Source organism: Barbatula barbatula (genome assembly GCF_947034865.1).
Source record: "Barbatula barbatula genome assembly, chromosome: 9".
NCBI lineage: Eukaryota > Metazoa > Chordata > Actinopteri > Cypriniformes > Nemacheilidae > Barbatula > Barbatula barbatula.
In genome coordinates, this window is record NC_136772.1 from 2,831,175 (window position 1) to 2,851,305 (window position 20,131).

General features: G+C 38.2%; 2 protein-coding genes across 2 annotated transcripts; both read right to left on the minus strand.

Annotated features, from left to right (window-relative positions):
- Positions 1-3,779: 3,779 nt before the first annotated feature.
- Positions 3,780-6,896, minus strand: twist2. Its single transcript, XM_079464110.1, has 2 exons — positions 6,156-6,896; positions 3,780-4,269 (listed from the first exon to the last, which is right to left on the minus strand). The coding sequence occupies exon 1, from the start codon at positions 6,673-6,675 to the stop codon at positions 6,187-6,189; it is 489 nt and encodes a 162-aa protein (XP_079320236.1). The 5' UTR covers positions 6,676-6,896; the 3' UTR covers positions 3,780-4,269; positions 6,156-6,186.
- Positions 6,897-15,817: 8,921 nt separating this feature from the next.
- Positions 15,818-17,419, minus strand: LOC306898945 (uncharacterized protein; the record flags this gene model as incomplete). Its single annotated transcript, XM_079464853.1, has 2 exons — positions 15,818-15,855; positions 16,840-17,419. The coding sequence occupies 2 exons, from the start codon at positions 17,417-17,419 to the stop codon at positions 15,818-15,820; spliced, it is 618 nt and encodes a 205-aa protein (XP_079320979.1).
- Positions 17,420-20,131: the final 2,712 nt, after the last annotated feature.

The window sequence follows — 20,131 nt, forward strand, 5'->3', positions numbered from 1 at the left end:
GCCAGTTCACACACACTTCACATTTCCTAGAGAAACATTTTCAATATTGACACAATCCACCTGACTGATTCTACGTTGCATCTGAAGGACTGTCAAAACTTTTTACTATCACACAAAAAAACTGAAGGGGAAAGGTGGCTCTCAGAGCCCAAACCATATTTTTCTCATTAGACGTTCACACAAATTTCAAAGAGTGCGGGCAAACTCAACCCACGTCAATTTATGCCTGTTGTGTTTGTCCAAATTACACAGGTGACCTAACCCCTTCCTGCCCTGTGAGATCAAAAATGAAGGGGGGCGGGACGTGTCCCCCCGGAGCAAGTTTAATTTCAGCCCCCCTTTACGCCGCAATTCCCCACGGCTGGAGTAACCGTGTAAAGAGACTGTATGTTTTACCCTCAGGCCTTCACATAAGGAGTCCATTACCATCTCTGTGCATCTCTGCTCTGTAATCTCCCCGTTCCGATGTTTGATCCTCCAGCAACACAACAACACAAAAATAGAGTGAATTAAAAAAATTGTTTGAAATGCATTATAACAATTTTATTAGCTAATGCACCTCGGGGACCACTTGTGTCTTTCCCTTGTTTTATAACACCTGCAGGAGGCCAAGAATATGATTCAGCAACAAGAGACACAACACATAATTCTGCCCCGCCCATAGTGAACATCAAATAAATTGATATATTATATCAATAAAATATTTTCCTCAAAAGGAGACAGTATGCCTGGTTTGTCGCAATGTGGATTATAGACAACAATAATCTTCGGTAAAATATTAAAAACATTACCAAAAAAACATTAACGCAACAACATGCTTTAGAAGACCATGTCAGTCCAGATGTGATATCCACAATATGATTTTCTAATTTGGCTTGGTTCTGTCTTCAAGAGCATTGTAAACTACAAAAGACTTTCCTAAGTTTAAATAAAAACTATTGATAGTTTTTTACTTTATTGCTAAGATGTTCAAGGCTGTTTTAACCTGTTTCTAGTACTGTATATGGAGTCTGATTGGTTGTTAAATAGATGCTATAGAGTGTTATGTGTAGTTGCCTGGTGTATTACACATAGACGGAGACACTGTTTTGAAGTAAAACTCTTGTTGAACAGTATATTATCAAGCCCACGTTACAAAACTATATGAGCGTGGAAACGGTAGGAAAAGCTTGCATGGAAGGCCGCTTGAGTCTTTGGAGATCATTTAAGTTCTTTTTTTCGTGATGTTTCTCCAGGCACCTGGATGCCCCGATATTACCTCTCTTTTTGCCATGTATCTGGAGGTACATACAGTATACTGTTCCATAAACATTCTCTTTTTCCCCCACAGTCCATTCCTGGCTGTTTAGATTGTTTACACAAAATGTAAGCAGTCTCCACCTGCGGTTCCCAGCTGAACAGTTCTGGACGTGCAACACTGCACCTGTGCAGACTTACACCTGTCCAACCCCAGATCCCCAGACTTCCATTGTCAGGATTCGCTGTCCTTCAACTGTGTCCTGATTTGACCTCCGGGTCGGTGATTCAGCGCAGACGTTTGTATGCAAACTAAGGCCAAACATATGCTGCGTTGCCACGTCATCTTCACTTGAGCACGAATGCTGTCCTGCGGCTTCGTATATTGTACACGTGGAGCTGTTTTAGGACAAGAAGGCCAGAATGGCTCTCTTGTGAGTTTTGTTTGGGATGCTATGGGTGTTTGTATGGGATGAGTGTTACTCGTCTTCATTTTTCCTCAAACGATACTGCCAGAGACTCTGGACACTTATTTTCATCCTTAAACTATCTGCACTGTTGTTTTGAGTTCTCAAGAATATAATTTGCTTTTAAAAACGTAACTCAAAGTATTTTCTTTTTTAAGGATATGTACTAGAGAATTAAGCAATTGTTTGTTATTTACCATGGTTTTATTATATTTAAAGCGAATGCATTTGGCAGATTGATTACCATTTATTTTACCATAGTTTTACTACAAATACCATGGTTAAACTATGGTAACTGTAGTGAGCCCATTGTGAAATGTGATTATGATGTTGCAGGGGATTTCAAGAGCTAAGAGAATTATAAATCATCAGTAAAGTAAATAGACGTTAATAAAAAGCAATAATTCTATACATTATATATTCTAAAAAAATCATTGTGTACGTTAATATGGTTTCTATAGAAGTAAAGTTGCCAAGCAACATAACATCTTAGCTACTTTTATAATGTTCTATTTGGTACGCTAAAGTAACTCATACTTTTATTTTACTTGCTTTTTGTTCGCATACCATCCCTCGATGACGTGTAGTAGGCCTAGTTATAATTTTAATATACACAGAAGGTAAAAGTATGCCACTAAGGTAAGAGACTTTAGCGCAGAAGGAAACGTGCGCCCACCCCCACACAGTAATGTAATCTTGGCATTAGTTTGAACATGAAATGTTTCCCCGGCGCATGCAGCGTAAACCTTTATTTTATCCGTTTTACTGCAAATTAAAATTTTGTTGCTTTTTCCGTCTGATTTTACGGGAAACATCTGGGACTCGCACCGCGCCGTAACTGGGGCCCGAGGCTCTTTGGCTCTCAAGAAAGGCGGGAATAATGAGACATTATCAAACGGGCTGCCGGTGGAGTCTCCCTCTCCCTCAAAACTATGAACACACGCACTGCAAAACTTTTTGCCCTCTCAGATCATTAACATTTGTGTGTGAAAACCGTTCTTTTTATTTGTGTTTTCTTTATCTTTATTGGTCACGTGCACGTTTGGTTGAGGTAACTTGGAGACGGATAGACGCATGAACTCCATCTCTTAAATTCTTAACAATGTCTGCTTAGTGCACCCAAAACACCAGACAGCTCAATATTGTTTGGTTTAAGCATAAAGTTTCAAAAGTTAAAGTCGAGATAAGGGTCACATTTTAAAAGCACCTCTGGAGAGACCTGCGTCGGGCGGCTGTATGTTTTGCAGGTGCATAGAATAAAGGGAAGGTGTGTGTGTGTGTGTGTGTGTGTGTGTGTGTGTGTAATGGGATGGCTTTAACTCTTTAACCTCCCTTAACACGTTTTTTTTCTTTGCGTTTTCCCATCGCCAAAAGAAAATATTTATACCTTTAAAACTTTATTTATAAACTGCAGCTGTTTTCTTTTTCTTCAGAAGTATTATGACATAAAGGTGCATGCGGATTGTCACATGGAACAATTTCATCCGTCAACTTTAACCTGAATATAATCCCCTTAAATATAATCAATTATTGTATTAATTTAACGTCAAAATGATGACAAATCTGAATAATAACCACTGTTTGGCAGTTTTGTCATATATTTAAGCCTAATAAAAAATGCATTTAGTCTGGTTGTTGAACAGGAGAAAATGGGATTTTAAATTAAAATTCCCCAAGATGGAGTCTTTTCTTTGAGGTATTTTAATCAAGCAAAGACTGGGAAAATATGATGAAACCAAATACATGTTTTGTGAGTGTTAGTGTAGATTTACAAAGAAAGAAATCCGGTTTGTTAAGCCTCTGTGTGGTTATCTGGGGTTGTTGAAGAATTCGTCTGGAGTCAGTGATTTCTCCTTATTAAAAAGGACAAACATTTTATAAGCTTTGAGGTAAAACTGCCTGGACTTTCTCTTCAGCTTTAATGAACCTTCACTGTTTTAACATGTTTTCTTTTTGTAACCAATGCTGTTTTTAATGAATTACAAATCCTCAGATAATACCAGCGAGCTATTGTATTGCAATGATCCCTCATTACATTATGTGAACAAAGAAATCAAAACATTAAGCCAAAATGTTCAAAAATATGTTTTTAATAAATAAGCAAAATGTACAATGGACAGAATTTGAAAAAGTTGCATAGGAAAGATCAAATAAATGCCTTAATCCATGCAGCGTACTTCAAGAAACTACTGCTCTAAATTGCATTGGTCCCTTAGCTGACAATACTCACAGGTAGCCTATGTACACTTAAACACGTTTTGTTACTATATATATATAAACTCTTCTGTTCGGAAACAAAAACAAAATATAGTTTCAAATGGCCTGCACTCACCATGGCGACATTTAGGAATAACTTGTGAAAAGATACATGTATGTTTTTGACACATGGAGACGTCATCTATTTTTCTGTCTTAGTATAAGGATATAAAAGTTCCTTTTATTCTGTCCTTCATTTGGTCCTTGGGGGTGTTTGTAGGTGTGATCGCTGAATGTTCTTTGGCCATTGAGGTTTAGAGGTTCGTCAATAAATCCTTTGGTGTCTTCAAAATTAGTGGAAGTAAACAGTCTGTGAAAGAAAAAACAAAATTTTAGTTTAAAAGATGTAAACGAAATGAATAAAAAACACTTAAAATGGAGCCCGCGTGTCAGAATCTGTAAAACTGAAACTTTAGGCTTTGCCCGTGGTTAAACGCACAGGTTTTCTTTAAAATGTGGAGAAATGGGAAGCTATTAATGATCCCATTATTTAATTCTGAGTGGGAGCACATGCTTGCACAGGAAAAGGCTTGGTTCAAACATCTTACACAAATCCCTGGGTGGAATTACGTCACTGGAAAATAACTGCGTTTTAAAGAAGGTTGTATGGTTTGAAATTCAAAGCCGTACACCTGTCTGTCTTCTTATTTTTCAGAAACACAGATTTATTTAGCCAAATAAGTTAAAAGAACATACATTTTTTGATTGTAACCATTTTGGATAGCTGGCTATAAAGGAGACCACCTTTCCCACAGCTTTACTGTATACAACCATTTAATATCAGTAAATGCAACACACTATACTATATATATACTCCAATAAATCTCTCGTACTGCTTTTGTTTCAATTTATTTGAAAAAATCATTTACGGATTATTTGAAGAGGCCTATAATGTACGCTAGACCAATGAAGGTTCAGTTGACACACTCTGTTCTTATATACCACAGATTTGGCCTTTAAACTGTTTGAGATTTTTATCTTAGACATTAAATATGATCTACATGAAATGCAGAATTCCGTCATAATAATAAATATTCACATATGAATACATTTAAGGCGTAAAACTTGCAATTAAAGAGGCTTCTGGTTTCAGTGGTCTCTTTGCAGTTATTTCACAAGCATAAACATGGTACAGCTTACCAAAAGGGCAGGGTTTTCTTGAACGTTTTTGGAAAATCCAACTTTCGTATAGAAACCGTCAGCTTAAGTTCTGCATGTTTTGTTGCCTAATATTTACGAATGCGCAGTCGAATTGCAAAGACATTATAAACGAACCCTTTAACATGATAAAATGTATCTTTATAACCATATGAAATCTGTGCGGATATACTATTTTGAGATTTTATTCCTGTGGCTCACGAGAGGGAAAATGTTCCACTCTGAATATAAATGACCCGTGAGCTTCTCACGCTCGGGTCGTTATTCATTTCAGAAGACCTGGGGACTGCTGGCGTACAGTAAATGTTAATGTTTGTTTGTACTGGATAATAGTCGGAAATGTTTTACCCAGCCTGACATTAACTTAAAAAGAAAAAAAATGAGAATTTGATTTCTTGTTAATGCAATATTCTTGCTATTTGGACATTGCTTGCTTTTAGACAATTCTATCAGAGAATTTCTCAAATTATAGAGATGCACATTCATTTACTTCATCTATCGTTTCCCTTTAATCTACAGTGAGTGTTTTCTTTTATTGAAGATTTATTTCACTGTATTCAGAATATTAATAGACAAAATATGAAATCATTCATATTTTCTGTTAACACCACATGTACAACCAATTTCTGATACAAAATAGTTGGGGGTGTGGCATTATAACAAGGATAAGAGTAATGATAATAATAAATTATAAATATTGACTCCATATACGAAATAGTATATTAAGAAAAGTAAAAAAAAAACTTGCAATAGGACTATTGTTTGGCCTTTTCTTTTTAAAAAATCAAACACTATTATGATCAAATAAAATGTGTACTTTTATATTATCTTTGCTTTATAGTATTATACTGTATTATACTTAAAAATCCTGGATGTAGTGCTGCATTCCAGTGAACTGAACTGTCAGCCGCAGTGGTCCTCGAGGTCCATCAGAATTTCGTTAAAAGCTACTGTAACATATCCACAAAGAGCTATACCTCGACAAAGCAACGTTGAAACACGTCTTTTGCCCCAAACAGCCATCACAGCCATACCCACCCGTTTGGCATCGTATGTCCGGCTCTCGCTGCTAGTGGGACGCAGACATCGACCACGCGCCCTCCATCCTCCACACCGAGAACGCGTAACTGAGTCTCTCGTGCGCGACGTAGCTACAGCTCGACATCTTGTTGTCCATCTCGTCGCTCTGCAGCACCTGATAGAGGAAATCAATGTACCTGGAGGCGAGCTTGAGCGTCTGTATCTTGCTGAGTTTATCCGAGGGGAGCGTGGGGATGATTTTGCGCAAAGACGAGAACGCATCGTTGAGAGACTGAGTCCTTTGCCGTTCCCGGACGTTGGCGAGCACTCTCTGGTTCTGCAGCTCTTCGTAGGACTGAGTGCTGCTCGGACTGGGCTTTTTGTTCCGTTTGGTCGCTGAACTGGGACTGCTGCTGTCCGACTTTTTACTGTGTCTCCTTCTCTTCCCAAACCTTTTCTGCTGCTGTCTGTCCAGCTCCTCCTCGCTGGTCACCAGGCTATCCACTGGGGAGACGGGAGAACTGGAGCTCTCTTCCATTTCTTGTTTAAAGAAATGCAAGGATAGAGGAAACGCGTTCTCCACCTTCGAATCCGTGGTTGGAAAGTTATATCCGACGGGCAAGAAAGAGTTTGGTTGCTTTGCGTTTTGTGTTTCGTCCTCCTGAAGCCCTGCGCTGCTCCGTCTCGTTTTAGACTGCGACTCTGCTTCCAAAACTCGAGCTTGGCACAGTTTTCCGCCCGCAGGAAGTTTTTTCCTAATTTTTTGGGAAACTTTATGCTAGTCTCTGATACTAAATACTAGTCTGGATGGAGGGGGAGGACGCGCTGAACTATGATTGGTTGACTAATAAACAGGGAGGACCAGTTTTAAATTACACTGTATTTCTCCGCTCGCTCTGTCACTCAGATTATGCACCATTTTTATATTAATACTCTTACATTGCGGTTTCAGACAAGGTTTTAATTTTCTGTCTCGTCTGTTTTGCATTAGGGACAATTATGACAAGAGGTGATTTAAGAAAATGCATTTTTAAATTCAAATGATAAGATACACAAACTGCATTATTTGACATTTCAATGAAAATTAAAGGAATTAATAGAAAAAATATATCTATAAAAGTCTTTGCGTCTTAAGCTGGAAAATGATATTTTACGTTTTTCTGTGGATGTCACAAAATGATCTCAAAATGAGCCTATGCGCATGACGTCTTGTACTTTACGCATTGCATCGCGCACGTGGCTCCTATTATATGCTTTGAAAGTGCCGCAGTTGGGTTTGTTTTTGTGAATGAGTTGTTATGGGACAGACCGGGACTTGTTGTCACACTTTCTTTTACCTATGGAAATATTTATCATCGTAGGTTTATTTTTGTAGGTCAAGTTCTGTGTAAGCTGGAGGCTGGCTGTCTTGGCTACATTAAACATTTCCGCAATTATTTCTCAGCAGTGAAAATTCCTGTGCGAACACACGTTAATGTTTTAGACACATTTTTCTGCAAATGTATTGTATAAGTTTCAACAAAATTTCAAACCGTTCTACAATGCAATGAAACAGCCCATGCAAAATATCCACACTATCTCACAAATAAAAATCAATACGTTCATTTCGCTGTATAATTTACATTTATCAAATCTACCTTTGTCCTGGCAGTAGTTTAACCGACTGATTTATGCCATGGTTTTATTGTTGTAACGTTATTCCAGAAGCTTCATGTTGGAATTCATGTTTAGTGCTTAGAAATCCACAAAAATGAATGAATGCAGTTTTGAACTGGTGTTTTGTAACTAACATGTTTGCAAGAGAAAAAAAATAATTTTGCAATTGGACTTTTTGATTCAAAACCTAGTAGTTTAACAGATCACCATTATGCTTTAAAATGATGTAACAATGGCCTTTTCTCTAACAGGGTTTTGAAAGCTGTACGTTTAGTAATTGATGTTATTGTTATTTGAAACTTAACATACGAGTTAACACATAAGTGCCGCTTTAAACTTATTTCGACATATGTTCATGCCTTTTGACCTGCGTGATATCCATCATAGTGTCTTTATTGCTATACAGATGGCACAAAAGGTCTCTCGCCTCTTTTTGGTGTGGCGCACAGTAGATGAATCTCGATGCAGTCGTTTCTTCGCGGTATCCTTTCAAGTCAGATGAAAGATCTCTCCCTTTTGTTTTCCAGAATAAGTCCAAGGTTTCACAATACCCTAAACACATGTACAATTCAGCCTGTTGTGAAGAACTTTTGGCAAAGCTTTAGAGGCTTTCTCGCTTACATGTACATTCGAATGGTTGGCCTGGACTTTCTCTTTGAATAAGACAATAATAATGCATGTCAGATTTCTTTTACCATTGTCCAGTGTTCAAAAGAGACTTTGGGATGTTTTGTATAAGGCTGCAGTTTGGTCAGATTTGTAGGCTTTTCAATAGTAAATTATGCCTTATTTCACAGCGGAGATTTGTTTCCCTTCGAGTTATGTATGTGATCCACATGTGAACGGGTGACTGACACCTGGTAGGAGTCCAGCAGGAATAGCCTTGAGGACGCTCGGATGATCTTGATGTCCGTTTTGATTACACGTGGACGTTCAGAAAGGCTTTCAATACGGGATGTGTTATGGATTCAGCTCTTCAGTATAATGAATTATGGCTGCTTCCTCATCAAAGATTATTATTTTGCACGCTACAACATCTCTCAAAACTGAAACACAGAAAGCTGTCGGATGTGTCTTACTGATCGATCTTAGTTCTTTTTACACCATTCATATACACAATGTGACATGTGAATATCCGAATATACATCCACGTGTAGAAGCGCAAGTGTGCTGATTTCACAAATATCTCTTTTATCCACTCTGAAAGTCTTCACTGAGCGTACGTGTCTGAATATTTTTTCAAAAGAACGCAGGAGCAGGTGATTTTGGCAAGAATGAATTTCACTCAGACTGTAATTCATAGTGAAAGGATAAGAGAGACGTTGACATGTACCCCGACTTTGAAGACTGTTTCCCCGTGGCCTGAACCGTTCCATCAATGCTTCTGCTTTAGATAGTCTCCATATGGCCCAGCATCACAGCGGAGTCTCTGCAGACCAAAAGCTCTATACAGGTGTATATATAGAGTATATATTCCATAATACCGTACACATTTCTGCAAAGTCCCCAGGTCTGGAACCATCTGAAGCAGCAGACAGATTCTGGAGACGACCTACATCAGATCAAAGATGTGGTGGGCTGTATTTCACTCCGCTAAGCTGACATGTTTATATCTCTTCGACACATCCAAATCAGCTCCACATGGTCCGGAGCTTTTTAATAAGGTGAAGTATTTTCTGCAGCAGCCCGTCACATCAACCTGCAGATGTTTGCAGCGGCTGATTCTAAAACAAATAAGGCAAAAAGCACACGGAAGACAACCTGGTGGTCTTGTACAATAGTGCTATTTATAGGGGTTCTTGGCTCGGAACCACTTTTTGAGTGTTTTTTTTGAGAGGACTGAAACCCAGAAACTCCAAGACACGAAGATTAAAACTAGGCAAGAATGAGAGAACACAACATACAGACATAAAGTATATACAATTTATGTCGCATTGGAAGATTTTCATGAGAAACCTTTGACTCTTTGACGACTTTTCCAAAAGATACTTGTGATATGCGTTTCTCAAAAGAAGAAACCTGAGCAAAAATCTGCTCTTGCTTTTCATTTGATCTCTTTACTGTCTATAGAGGATCATATAATATTTGTTATTTTTACTTAAAGATGAACCCAATATATTTAAGCGTTTCCTCCATTCGGTTATGGCACACATCACTCAATGTCTATACATCCGTCTGTGTTTGCCAACCCAGTGAGAATGTATGTAGTGCCAAGATGAAGAAAAGATGCCCTGCTGGGGAACATGTCCAGCTGTTTTCCATTTATATCAGTTCAGACTCTTTTAGTCTTAATATTATTATGGGTGTTACTGGAAATTACTTATTGGTTTCCTGGCCCTCAATGACAATGAACATAATCTCTAAGTTGATCGTTGCAGATGGCAGTTTGCTGTTTTTCTATATGCCACACATGATCACCTTTATCTTTTCAGCAAGTAGCTGAAGATCAACAGATGCCTTGTTCTTCACTATGTGGATATGCTGTGAAGCTGGCATGCCTTGGTGAGCTAAGAGTGCAAACGTGTAGTAAACAGTGGTGTTTGTATGTATGACCTGCATTTTGGCACTTGCTGAATCATGAAGTCTGTGTAAGTACAGTATCCCTGAGATGTTGAAAATGCATTGGGTTTAAAGCTTTTTTGGGAGCGAAGACACACTGTGAGGAAAATACAATGCATAAAAACGTCTACAGTTAAAGGGATTTAGTAAAATGCACGCTAGGTTAAAGGTCATTGCAAAAATGGCTTAATAAAGTTAGGTATAAAGAATGGTCCAACATCTTTTGTATGCAAATTTGCATTTATGTTACATTTATACATTTTGGTAGATGCTTTTATCCAAAGCAACTTACAGTGCATCCATTCTAAATATTTCTTATCAGAATTTGTGTTCCTTGGAGTTAAGACTCCAATCCAGGACCTTTGTGCAACGCTCAATCCAGGACCGCTAATGCAACGCTCAACCAAATGAACAACATGATTAATATTTTGTTAAGTGATGCGTTTCCATATATTATTGTGTTGTTTACCAACAATGCTTAATTAAATACTGACCACAGAATTATACAATCAATATTATTTATAATACCCACACCTGATCCAGTTCAAGAATGTTAAAACTCACCATTAAACGTGAACTGTTTCTTATACGAGGTTGAACGCTGCAGCCCCGCGGCATTAACTCGCACTCCAAAGCAGTTTGGTTTCTCATTCATCCATATGACTACATTTTCAAGGAACCCCCGTGACAAGGTGTTTCTAAAATTGCATTAGAGGTCCTTCATAAATGTTTCATTAGAGAGTGTGTAGCAGCTTGAAGCATTTAGGTTTGTTTTAATATGATGCAGGTTTTTTCCTGTTTCAGCACAGGTTCTCTGCCGTGGCCTCGGTCCGGGGTGTCTGGTGCTCGAGACCACTGGCTTTGATTTCAGCTGAGGAAAACCAAATGAAGCAAAGCACGTCCATCAAACGCAACGGCCGGGACTCTGACAGGCAAGCGCTGCTTTGTTTTAGTAGCTGTTTTCGAAAATAGCTTCGCATTCGATATGCGCCAAGATGCGTGTTGTGTTGCACGTGTTTTTTATAACGATGCAGAATTCCAGAGTAAACAAAACTTCATGTCCATCTCAAAGACATTTCTGCCAACTTTGATCCATCACAAGACCTGATCTGTATCTCACTGTTTGTTTCAACAGAAGACGTTTCTGCCAGAAGATGTGCATTCTTCAGACCATAATATAGATTTTAAGCACATTGTAATAGGCTTCGTATGTAATAATGATTGGAATAGACAGTTGGGCTAAAAACGTCTGTTGGGCTAAAACTTCTCCTTCACCCCAACAAACACACACAAACAGTGCAGATGAATGGGAGGTGCAGTTGTGATGTTGCTGCTAAGGTTAGCCTCAGGTTCACAGGGGTGTGTGGGCACAGGTGGCCGGTCGAGGGGCTCTGAACTTGGACAAACATGGTCTGTTTGCACTGTTGATTAGTCTAAGTGAAAAGTCTGAGTGATTAGTGATGTAAACACAAGAAGTACATTTACAGTAAACTGACATTTCTTACAGCTTCTTCACTTCGTATACCTTTAAGTGACTTTTTGATGCGTTACATGCAAATACAAAGAATCAACAAAAAGCAATGACAAAAGCAATCAACAACAAAAAAAACTGCATCTGCAGTGTCGTCACTGTGTTCTGTGCTGATTTGACTGGAACATAAAGGTATGTAATCCATTTACAGATGCCAGCTGTGATGTTTACTAATGCAACATCCAAATATAGCCAAGTTTTCTGTTCTTTCTTAATGACATATTTTCACCATGTGTTTGCGCACAGATGACATTTCACTCAACAAACGCACAAAGCCTACAAATAGTAACAATCCATTATTGTTGTTTAAGCACATCATGTATAAAAATTCAATTTAATTTGCTAATAACAAGGTCGCCAAACCGAGCACGAATTCTCTTTTATTCCTTGCCACAGTTTATTCATATAAATATTCATGCCTATTCTTTTGGTATTGAAAACCACACTTTTAAACAATCTAGAGTTTAAAGTTAAATCAAACTGGCTTCACAAGTTACTTATATTTAAATTATATTAATTGTAAATTATATTTTGCATAACTAATCTTATTTTTTTAGCTGTTAAAGTAACAGAAAGAAACATTTTAACATGAATAACTGTGCACATTATTTTTACAGTTAGCTATACGATTTTATAGAATTTTCCATTAATTAATTTAATTAATTTATAAACAAATAGCAATTCGTTTTGTTGCTCACAATACTGTATAAACACAGGCTAGAACACTTGGGAATGTTCCATTGATTTGCTGAAAGCTAAAGTGGTTTGGCTCTTAATCCTAAAGGTATTTTTAAAATGGATCATATGCCTCTGTGGTAATGAAACCTTGACATTTCCAAAATGTATTTAGGGAAAAATGTATCTCCCCACTTACCAGATCTCTGTCACTATCTTGGTGTGTATGGGCCGAGGCCTTGAGAGGCCCACGCTAATGGGTAAAGCAGGTGGATCATTTAAAATGTGTTCCACAGCGATCTGCAGAGGGACCCTGGTGTACATGCACACGGAGATCAATTACTCAAGCATCTTCGTATCTAAGGAGTGCTGTGTGAATGAACGTTCCTTCTGCATTGTGGACACAGATCCTGAGAATTAAACTGTGTTGGTGTCCTCAAAGATTTGCAAAGTTGATGGTTTTGATCACTGTAACATGGATGAAAGTAGTGGCCATCTAAACAATACCTGTGTTTAAATGTGTTTTATCCTACTTACATTTATCCTTCATTTCTTGAACATAGGCCGTTTTGAAAATGAATATTTATTCTGTTCTTTTGCACGCCTGTTGTCAGAGGAAGTGATGTCATGATGTTTAGAGAAGTATGATGCACAATAAACACACCTGCCTGGAGGACACTTCACCCCTCCTCACACAAGTGTGACGATCAACTTAGGCTGGATGCTGAGACAACAAACAAACCCCACAGCTAAAATAAACAAGGCAGGACATCATGAAGTTTCCAGGATACTTGTGTTTATTGGGCTCCTGTGATTTTTGCTCGGTTTCGTTGCTGATATAAAGCAATAGTCCTGCATCCATGTTCCACTGAGTATTTCTGAGCACTTAGCTCTTCATTAAAGTAAAGTTGTTCCTCTATTTTCCAAACACTAGTTTGGTATGTACTGTAGCCTATATGTTTGTAACAAAAGGTTAAAGGATCTATACCATGCAGCCCAACTCAGAACCTTTAAAAACGAAATGTGTCAAATTTTTAAATTGTTATTATTCTTTTTATTATTAAAGTTATAAATCAAATATTTCATGTTTTTTTTTGTAAAGGTCTAACGAACACCCGCTTTGTCTGCACAACAGACCTGCAGAAGCTATATAGTTCCGTTTTGTTGTTCATATGCCTAATGAAATAAAAATAGGATAAAATGTGGATAAGATTTGGTTTTACACTTTTTTTTATGAGATCAACGTACAAATAACGTATGATGTCTCTAAATAGTGCGCTGAAATATGAGAATGTCTTCAAAATGGAAAAACGTCCAACCACTAGAGGGAGACGACAACGAAACTGCATTGCATCCTTACGTGAAAATACTAAAGTCCACCAGGCAAAGTGAGAAAATGTGAAATGTTTTAAAGAAAAAATTATCAGTAAAGATCAAGCGAATTTTTCTTCCCGGAGACACCAGCTAAGTGAAATCAACAGCATGTCTAAAAATACAGTCTCCGATTTATGATATTGCCCACACCGAAATAACGTGTGGATTTAATCTAGCATTTGACATATTAAGTACATTCATGTTACTAAAGATTTATCCAAAATGCAGCATAGAGGCTAAAATGCATCTTAATTTTATACATTTAAAAGTCAAATCCTGCTGCCTCATTCTTTACGGAGCCCTTGGCCAGAAAAAGCTACCTAGAACGTTGCGTATACGCACAGAAATCTGCGCGTACGCACGTTTTATAAACGAGGCCTTTGAACTCTAGATTGGTCTGACAGCAAGGAGCATTAAAACACAAGTTTTCTGGGTCAGACAACATTTCATAAAAAGAGAAATTCTGGCTGTAATTGAAGCCCCTGGTATTGCATTGTGTTATGGAGATGAATGGCCGGAGCTCATACAGGGAGTCGTCACACACACCTGTTGCATCCTCCAGAGATGAAGCTCGAGCTCTGGTAAGAACATCGCCCTGGATGAAGTCAGCCAAATGCATAAATGAAGTCAGTACCAATCTCCAAAGACTCTTACTGCAACACTCATGCTTTAAAAATGTATTGAACTTAAGGCCGTGAAGTCAAACGGTGACGTAGCCCTGCGTAAAGTGGTATAGAGGATTTGTGTTATATCAGAATTCATCTTATGACCGCACAGGACCACCCCTTAGCAACTGTAACCAGCTGGTCAGGTTGTCCATTAGTGTATCGGGGCTGAAATCTGTCAGATAGATTACGATTAGGCCTATTATAGCTTGCCATAGCACAAAATGCTCCAATTTAATTATATCCACCGAAAGACACAGCAGTCGATAAATTGCACTCGCACGTGACAGAGAGACTTATTTCACGCACCTTACCTGAAAGGTAAATGCGTTCTGGGTAGCTTACCCCTGCTAGATTTTTCTCATACTTAAATAATCTGTTGTGCGTTTTCTTGCTTCTAATTGCACAATGTGAATGTCCCCTGGGAGGCTTTAAAAAAGGGGAAATGGTCAAAACAAATGTGGCCCTTCGGTAAGGGACTTCTGTGAAGCAAATTCAATGTTACCAGTGTTTCTTAACGCAGAGATAAATGTACACACGTTTGCATTTGAACATGAAACGCACTACACTTTAGCACTATTTTATACACTTATTTATTTGCCTATTTTTGGTCTGTGTGTTGTTGTACTGGAAGCTTGTGCAAGCATACTTGGCAATAAAGCTCTTTCTGATTCTGAAAACACGTTTATTTTATTTGTTTCCAGGCAGTAAAAAAATCTAAAGTAACATTAAGAATCTCTTTTAAATATGTACATTAAATAAGCATAAAATTCTATCATGCATACAACGTAAAAACGAACAAAAATATTTAAAATAAATAAAATGAAATAAATGCGACATAAATAAAGGTAAAGTAAAATGTGAACGCGCGCCTGCCAGGCACTTTGCCAGTCTCCACCCCTTCGATTTGCTCTCAAGAGCGAAACACATGGAAAAAATCCGAGCTTTTGCCATTTTCTCATGGCACACACAGAGACAAGTGCACGTCATTATGCTGATGAGGCTTCATTCACCGCACACAACACGCGTCTGGATGAGCAAAGGACGGCCTGATTCTACAAGCCACAACAAATTAGAATATAAAAAGTGTCACGAGTGCCAGGAGAGCAAGACACGGTGAGAAGCCTGCAGATGCTGAAGAGCCGTGTGCCATGGAACCATTGAAGAGGAGCGTGAGAAAGACGAGAGCGCAGCATCTCTCCTCCAGCTTCAGAGCGCAGTTAATCCCACTTTATCCAAGAGAGCCGAGCTGTCAGATCTGGAGTTATACGACACAAAAGCAGAGCAAACACGAGTCTTTAGATACATTTTAATGACCGTTTAACAAGTCGCTGGTTTAAGGCTAACAAAGGCACACTTATTCATTAAAATACTCCCTCTTGAGAAGAAGGAATCTTAACGAAGTGTTTGAAACGCGATCGGACAGCTGGGAATAAAGTGCACAGCAAATATAAACAATATGAACTGTTTAAGTATGTAAAAGAACGCCTGTTTGAGTGACATATAAGCCCTGCTGAGAATGTTTTTGCTATCCTCCTAATAAACGCATGAAGAAAGCCAAAACAAAATTGTCCATTACTGAACCTAAAACCCATGACTGAAATATTTTTAAAGGTACAAACGTGTTTTCTGTCATTTATTTAAAATGTTGTTTCATTAAAAAATGATTTTTTTAAATGGATCGAACGATGCATCGAATAAATTGGTTAAATATTTACACTTAGTCATTTAGCAGACGCTTTTATCCAAAGCGAATTACAGAGACTTCAGGGAGAAATAAAGCGATGTGTCATACAGGAACAATAACACAATAGGTGTTCATTCCAAGTTAATAGCTTCAAATACATATTTCATTATTCGGTCGGACGAATTTGTTAATCATTTTTATCTTTTAACGGAGGCTCACGGCAAATGTCACTCCCAGGGTGTATCTCGATTATATACACCAATAGCAATAATTGATTTGGGTCTAAAAGTAAAAAACACTGGCCGTTGTGACAAGAATGTCGTTTTTCTTGCTTTCACTAGAACACAGCATTTATTTAGGAATGAACATCCTGAGATGACATGAATCCTGGCAGCTCTTGTAGGCCATCACGGGGGCATGCTGTCCTTACAAAGGCATACTTTAAATTCTAACATTTTATCATAAATTACACATACTGATTTAACTAGTATGTATTATCATTTGTAACGAAAACGTGTGGGTAAAGTGTACAGATATGACTGACTGTTATCTCACCACTTGTATTCCAGATTGCATTGGTGTGATTCTTATATCCATTTTTCATACATTCATCGACGTATGATTTGGGGTCGCAGCCCGACATCAGGATTTCTCTGAGCAGGGCGATGTAAGCGATGGCCAATCTTAACGTGTCTATTTTAGAGAGCCGTTTCTCGTAGGGAAACGTAGGCACGTGGCAGCGCAGTTCCTCAAATGCCGAGTTGATGCTCAGCATCCTCTTTCTCTCCCGGATGTTGGCGGCGTGTCGCTGCACCTTGTACGGGTGATAAGACGTCAATGGATGATGCTGCTGTCTGCGCGCGTTGATCTCGTGGGGCTCGTCCACCAAGGAGCTGTCCACTTCAGCACCGGCCTCCAACTGCGGCGAGTCCAAATCCGCGTAGGTCAGCTGCGCTTCTGGGAACGCAGACTGACACCCGAAAGAGGACCAGGGCGACAACTGGCCGGTCATTGCGCCGCAGTCAAAAAGAAGCGTGTCTAGCTGGGTCTGGAATTGGAAGTTGGGGTCCATTTGCCCCCAGAAGGCATAATCTGTGGAAGCATCTTGGTCGAAATCGAAAAACAGGTCCTCCATCTTAAGAAGACACTAGAGAAACGAGCGTGTATAGAAGTTAGAGGACTCAGCTGTAACTGTCCGTAAAATTGGTCAGCCTTATATTTTCTGGCTTTGGAGTGCGTCTCGGGGATTAAATAGCTCCGGGTCTCGCCGCGGGGTGCTTGTTTCTATTCAACAGGTTTGAAAAGGAGCTCATTAGGACGCGTGCCTCCTCCTAATGATTCTCTCACTGCCATTTGAAAGGCACTAGACGACATCAGTTGATGCTCAGAAAACGTGTCCAATCATAAAGTTATCTCAAGCCGTTACTCGGTTTAAGGAGCCTTCTAATATTGTCCTCAAGTATTTGCTTGCAATTACATTGTGAGTTAAGGAACATATGGGTGGTCAAAGTCTAACCACCTGTCTCACCCTCGGCCTTGCACAAGACCAACGCATGATCAAATCACGAAAAAAACAATATCTTTATGTTTTTCTGAAATAGATTGAGATCTACACGTCTTTCCATCGCAAGTACATCCGTCAGCCATGTTGAATTTAGCCTATATGTTCTCAGGGTCAAAGTGCAATGTGTCTAAACCGTGATGATTTCAAAGACATTTCGATGTTAAAATGATTGGATTAAATGCATCACGGGGAAATTTGCCGATTTATTTTATACGCTTTGATTTTTTGTTCCATGTTTTCACACGTTGACGTAAAATGCGACATATCAATATACAATATATACGCCTACAATTACATATTTATTTATTTATTCGTTTGTTATTAAAGCAAACTACTTTATTCTCTTTATAAAAATTGGATTGAGCAAGCCCTATATCTTATCGAATGTATTATCTATTTAAAAACGTGACGTATTTTCTTTTCTGTTTTTAATTTATGTGAAAATCACATTACAAATATTTCCAACAAGAATATAACAATTAAATTATTTTTAAAAACAACAACAAATGCATTTTATTATTATTATCATCGTCTCCAATTGACATATTGACCCTTCAAGAATCGGAAAAATGACGGTGACCAGGCACACCTAGTGTAGGAAGCCAAATTTCAATAATTACTTTTTCGTTTAATCTCATAAATAATGGAAAAGGCAAGGCATACAAAAACATTTCCTCTTAGAAATAATTCATTATTTTTCATTATACAAGCCTATAGTTTTCAGTTTTTGTTTATCTTTTGAAAAGAAGCGGTCCGTAATAGGCTACAGTCTTGTAAAACATTGGATCAAATATTGGATGTAAAGTGGCTACTGAAGAAAGGCTTGTCAGAACCTTCTGCTCTGCAGACAGCAGACAGCTTTACGCGAAAGAATACGACTGTCAAATCCAGAGACCCTGCACATCAGAACAATACACTCAACTACTTGGAAAGACCATAGAGACATTTAGAGAGCCTGTACATCGACAAACATTCGTTCAAAATTGAAATAAAGGCCAACCCAGAAAGAAAATCTGTATTGATTTAAAACAGGATACTGGATTAGGAGTCAGAGCACTTCCACCAGGACTGTACGGAGAACATGATGCACGAAACCATCTGCTTACCGTTCATTTGAGTGTTTTTAAGTCTCCTAGTTGTTTTTGTTCTTTCTTCAGGATACACTTTTTTTATTTGATTATTATCTAAATTTTAATTAGTTTGATATTTTAAATGTACAACGAAAAGCGTAAGTCACGATCGATCAAGCTACACATAAAGCGACACAATCGTGATGATGCATAGTGGATAGTGACTGTCAAATATTATAGAACGAGTTTACTATAATGTCATGCATAAGAATGTTAAATTCGTTTAAAATAGGCCTATTAAAGATCACCGAAAAGACAACTTTAAAAAATACACACACATTTAACACCACATCGTTTCTACATCTCATTTGTTATAACATCGTGCGGAAAGCGCAAAATTTGGCTTCGATTCCCCTTCAGGAAACATACACATGGAACAATTTATTGCTTGAATGCAGTGATATTCAAAAGCGTCTGACAGATACATAAATGTGTGTTTAACTAGTCCAGTCTAGCACCGTAAACCAAAAGATAGGCTGGAACGAGACTCGACTTGAGCTCCGAAGACCCACATCCCTATCAAGACTACAGGATTGGATAAAATAAGATAAGGGTGAAGGTGCAGGGAAAGGTGTAAACAGGTATGCACTGTAATTAATGTTACATAAATATATATATATATATATATATATATATATATACTGTATGTGTATATATGCTATAGGTCTGTTAAGTATGCTTAGTTTTTGTATTTGGGAACATTTATTGTTTATTAATTCTTATAAAACAGCAACATTACAGGCAAATCAAATTAAACATGTAGATAAACTTAATACCAAAACCCTCATCTTTTTTTTAAATCTGTCCATTTTAGAGGCCCATCAAACGGTATGCCTACTTGTGCCATGAATCCTATCAATTATATTTTTGTATTTATAGTGAAAATTTACAAGATAAGAATGCAGTCATAGGCTGCGTTTGGGTTATTGGAGCGTTTCGTTACCAGAAAACAACTCTTGTGCTGAAATAATGGTGTTCCACTACAGTTCCCCAAAACGCAGAAGGCAACCCTTTAAATCTGATAACACTGCTTCAATCACATGTCAGACATGCTCTGCTGTGTTTAAAAGACATTAGATGGTGATGTCTGTTGATCGTTCCACGCTGTTTACCGCTACACAATTTACTACAATTAGTTTTATCAAACCGGGTG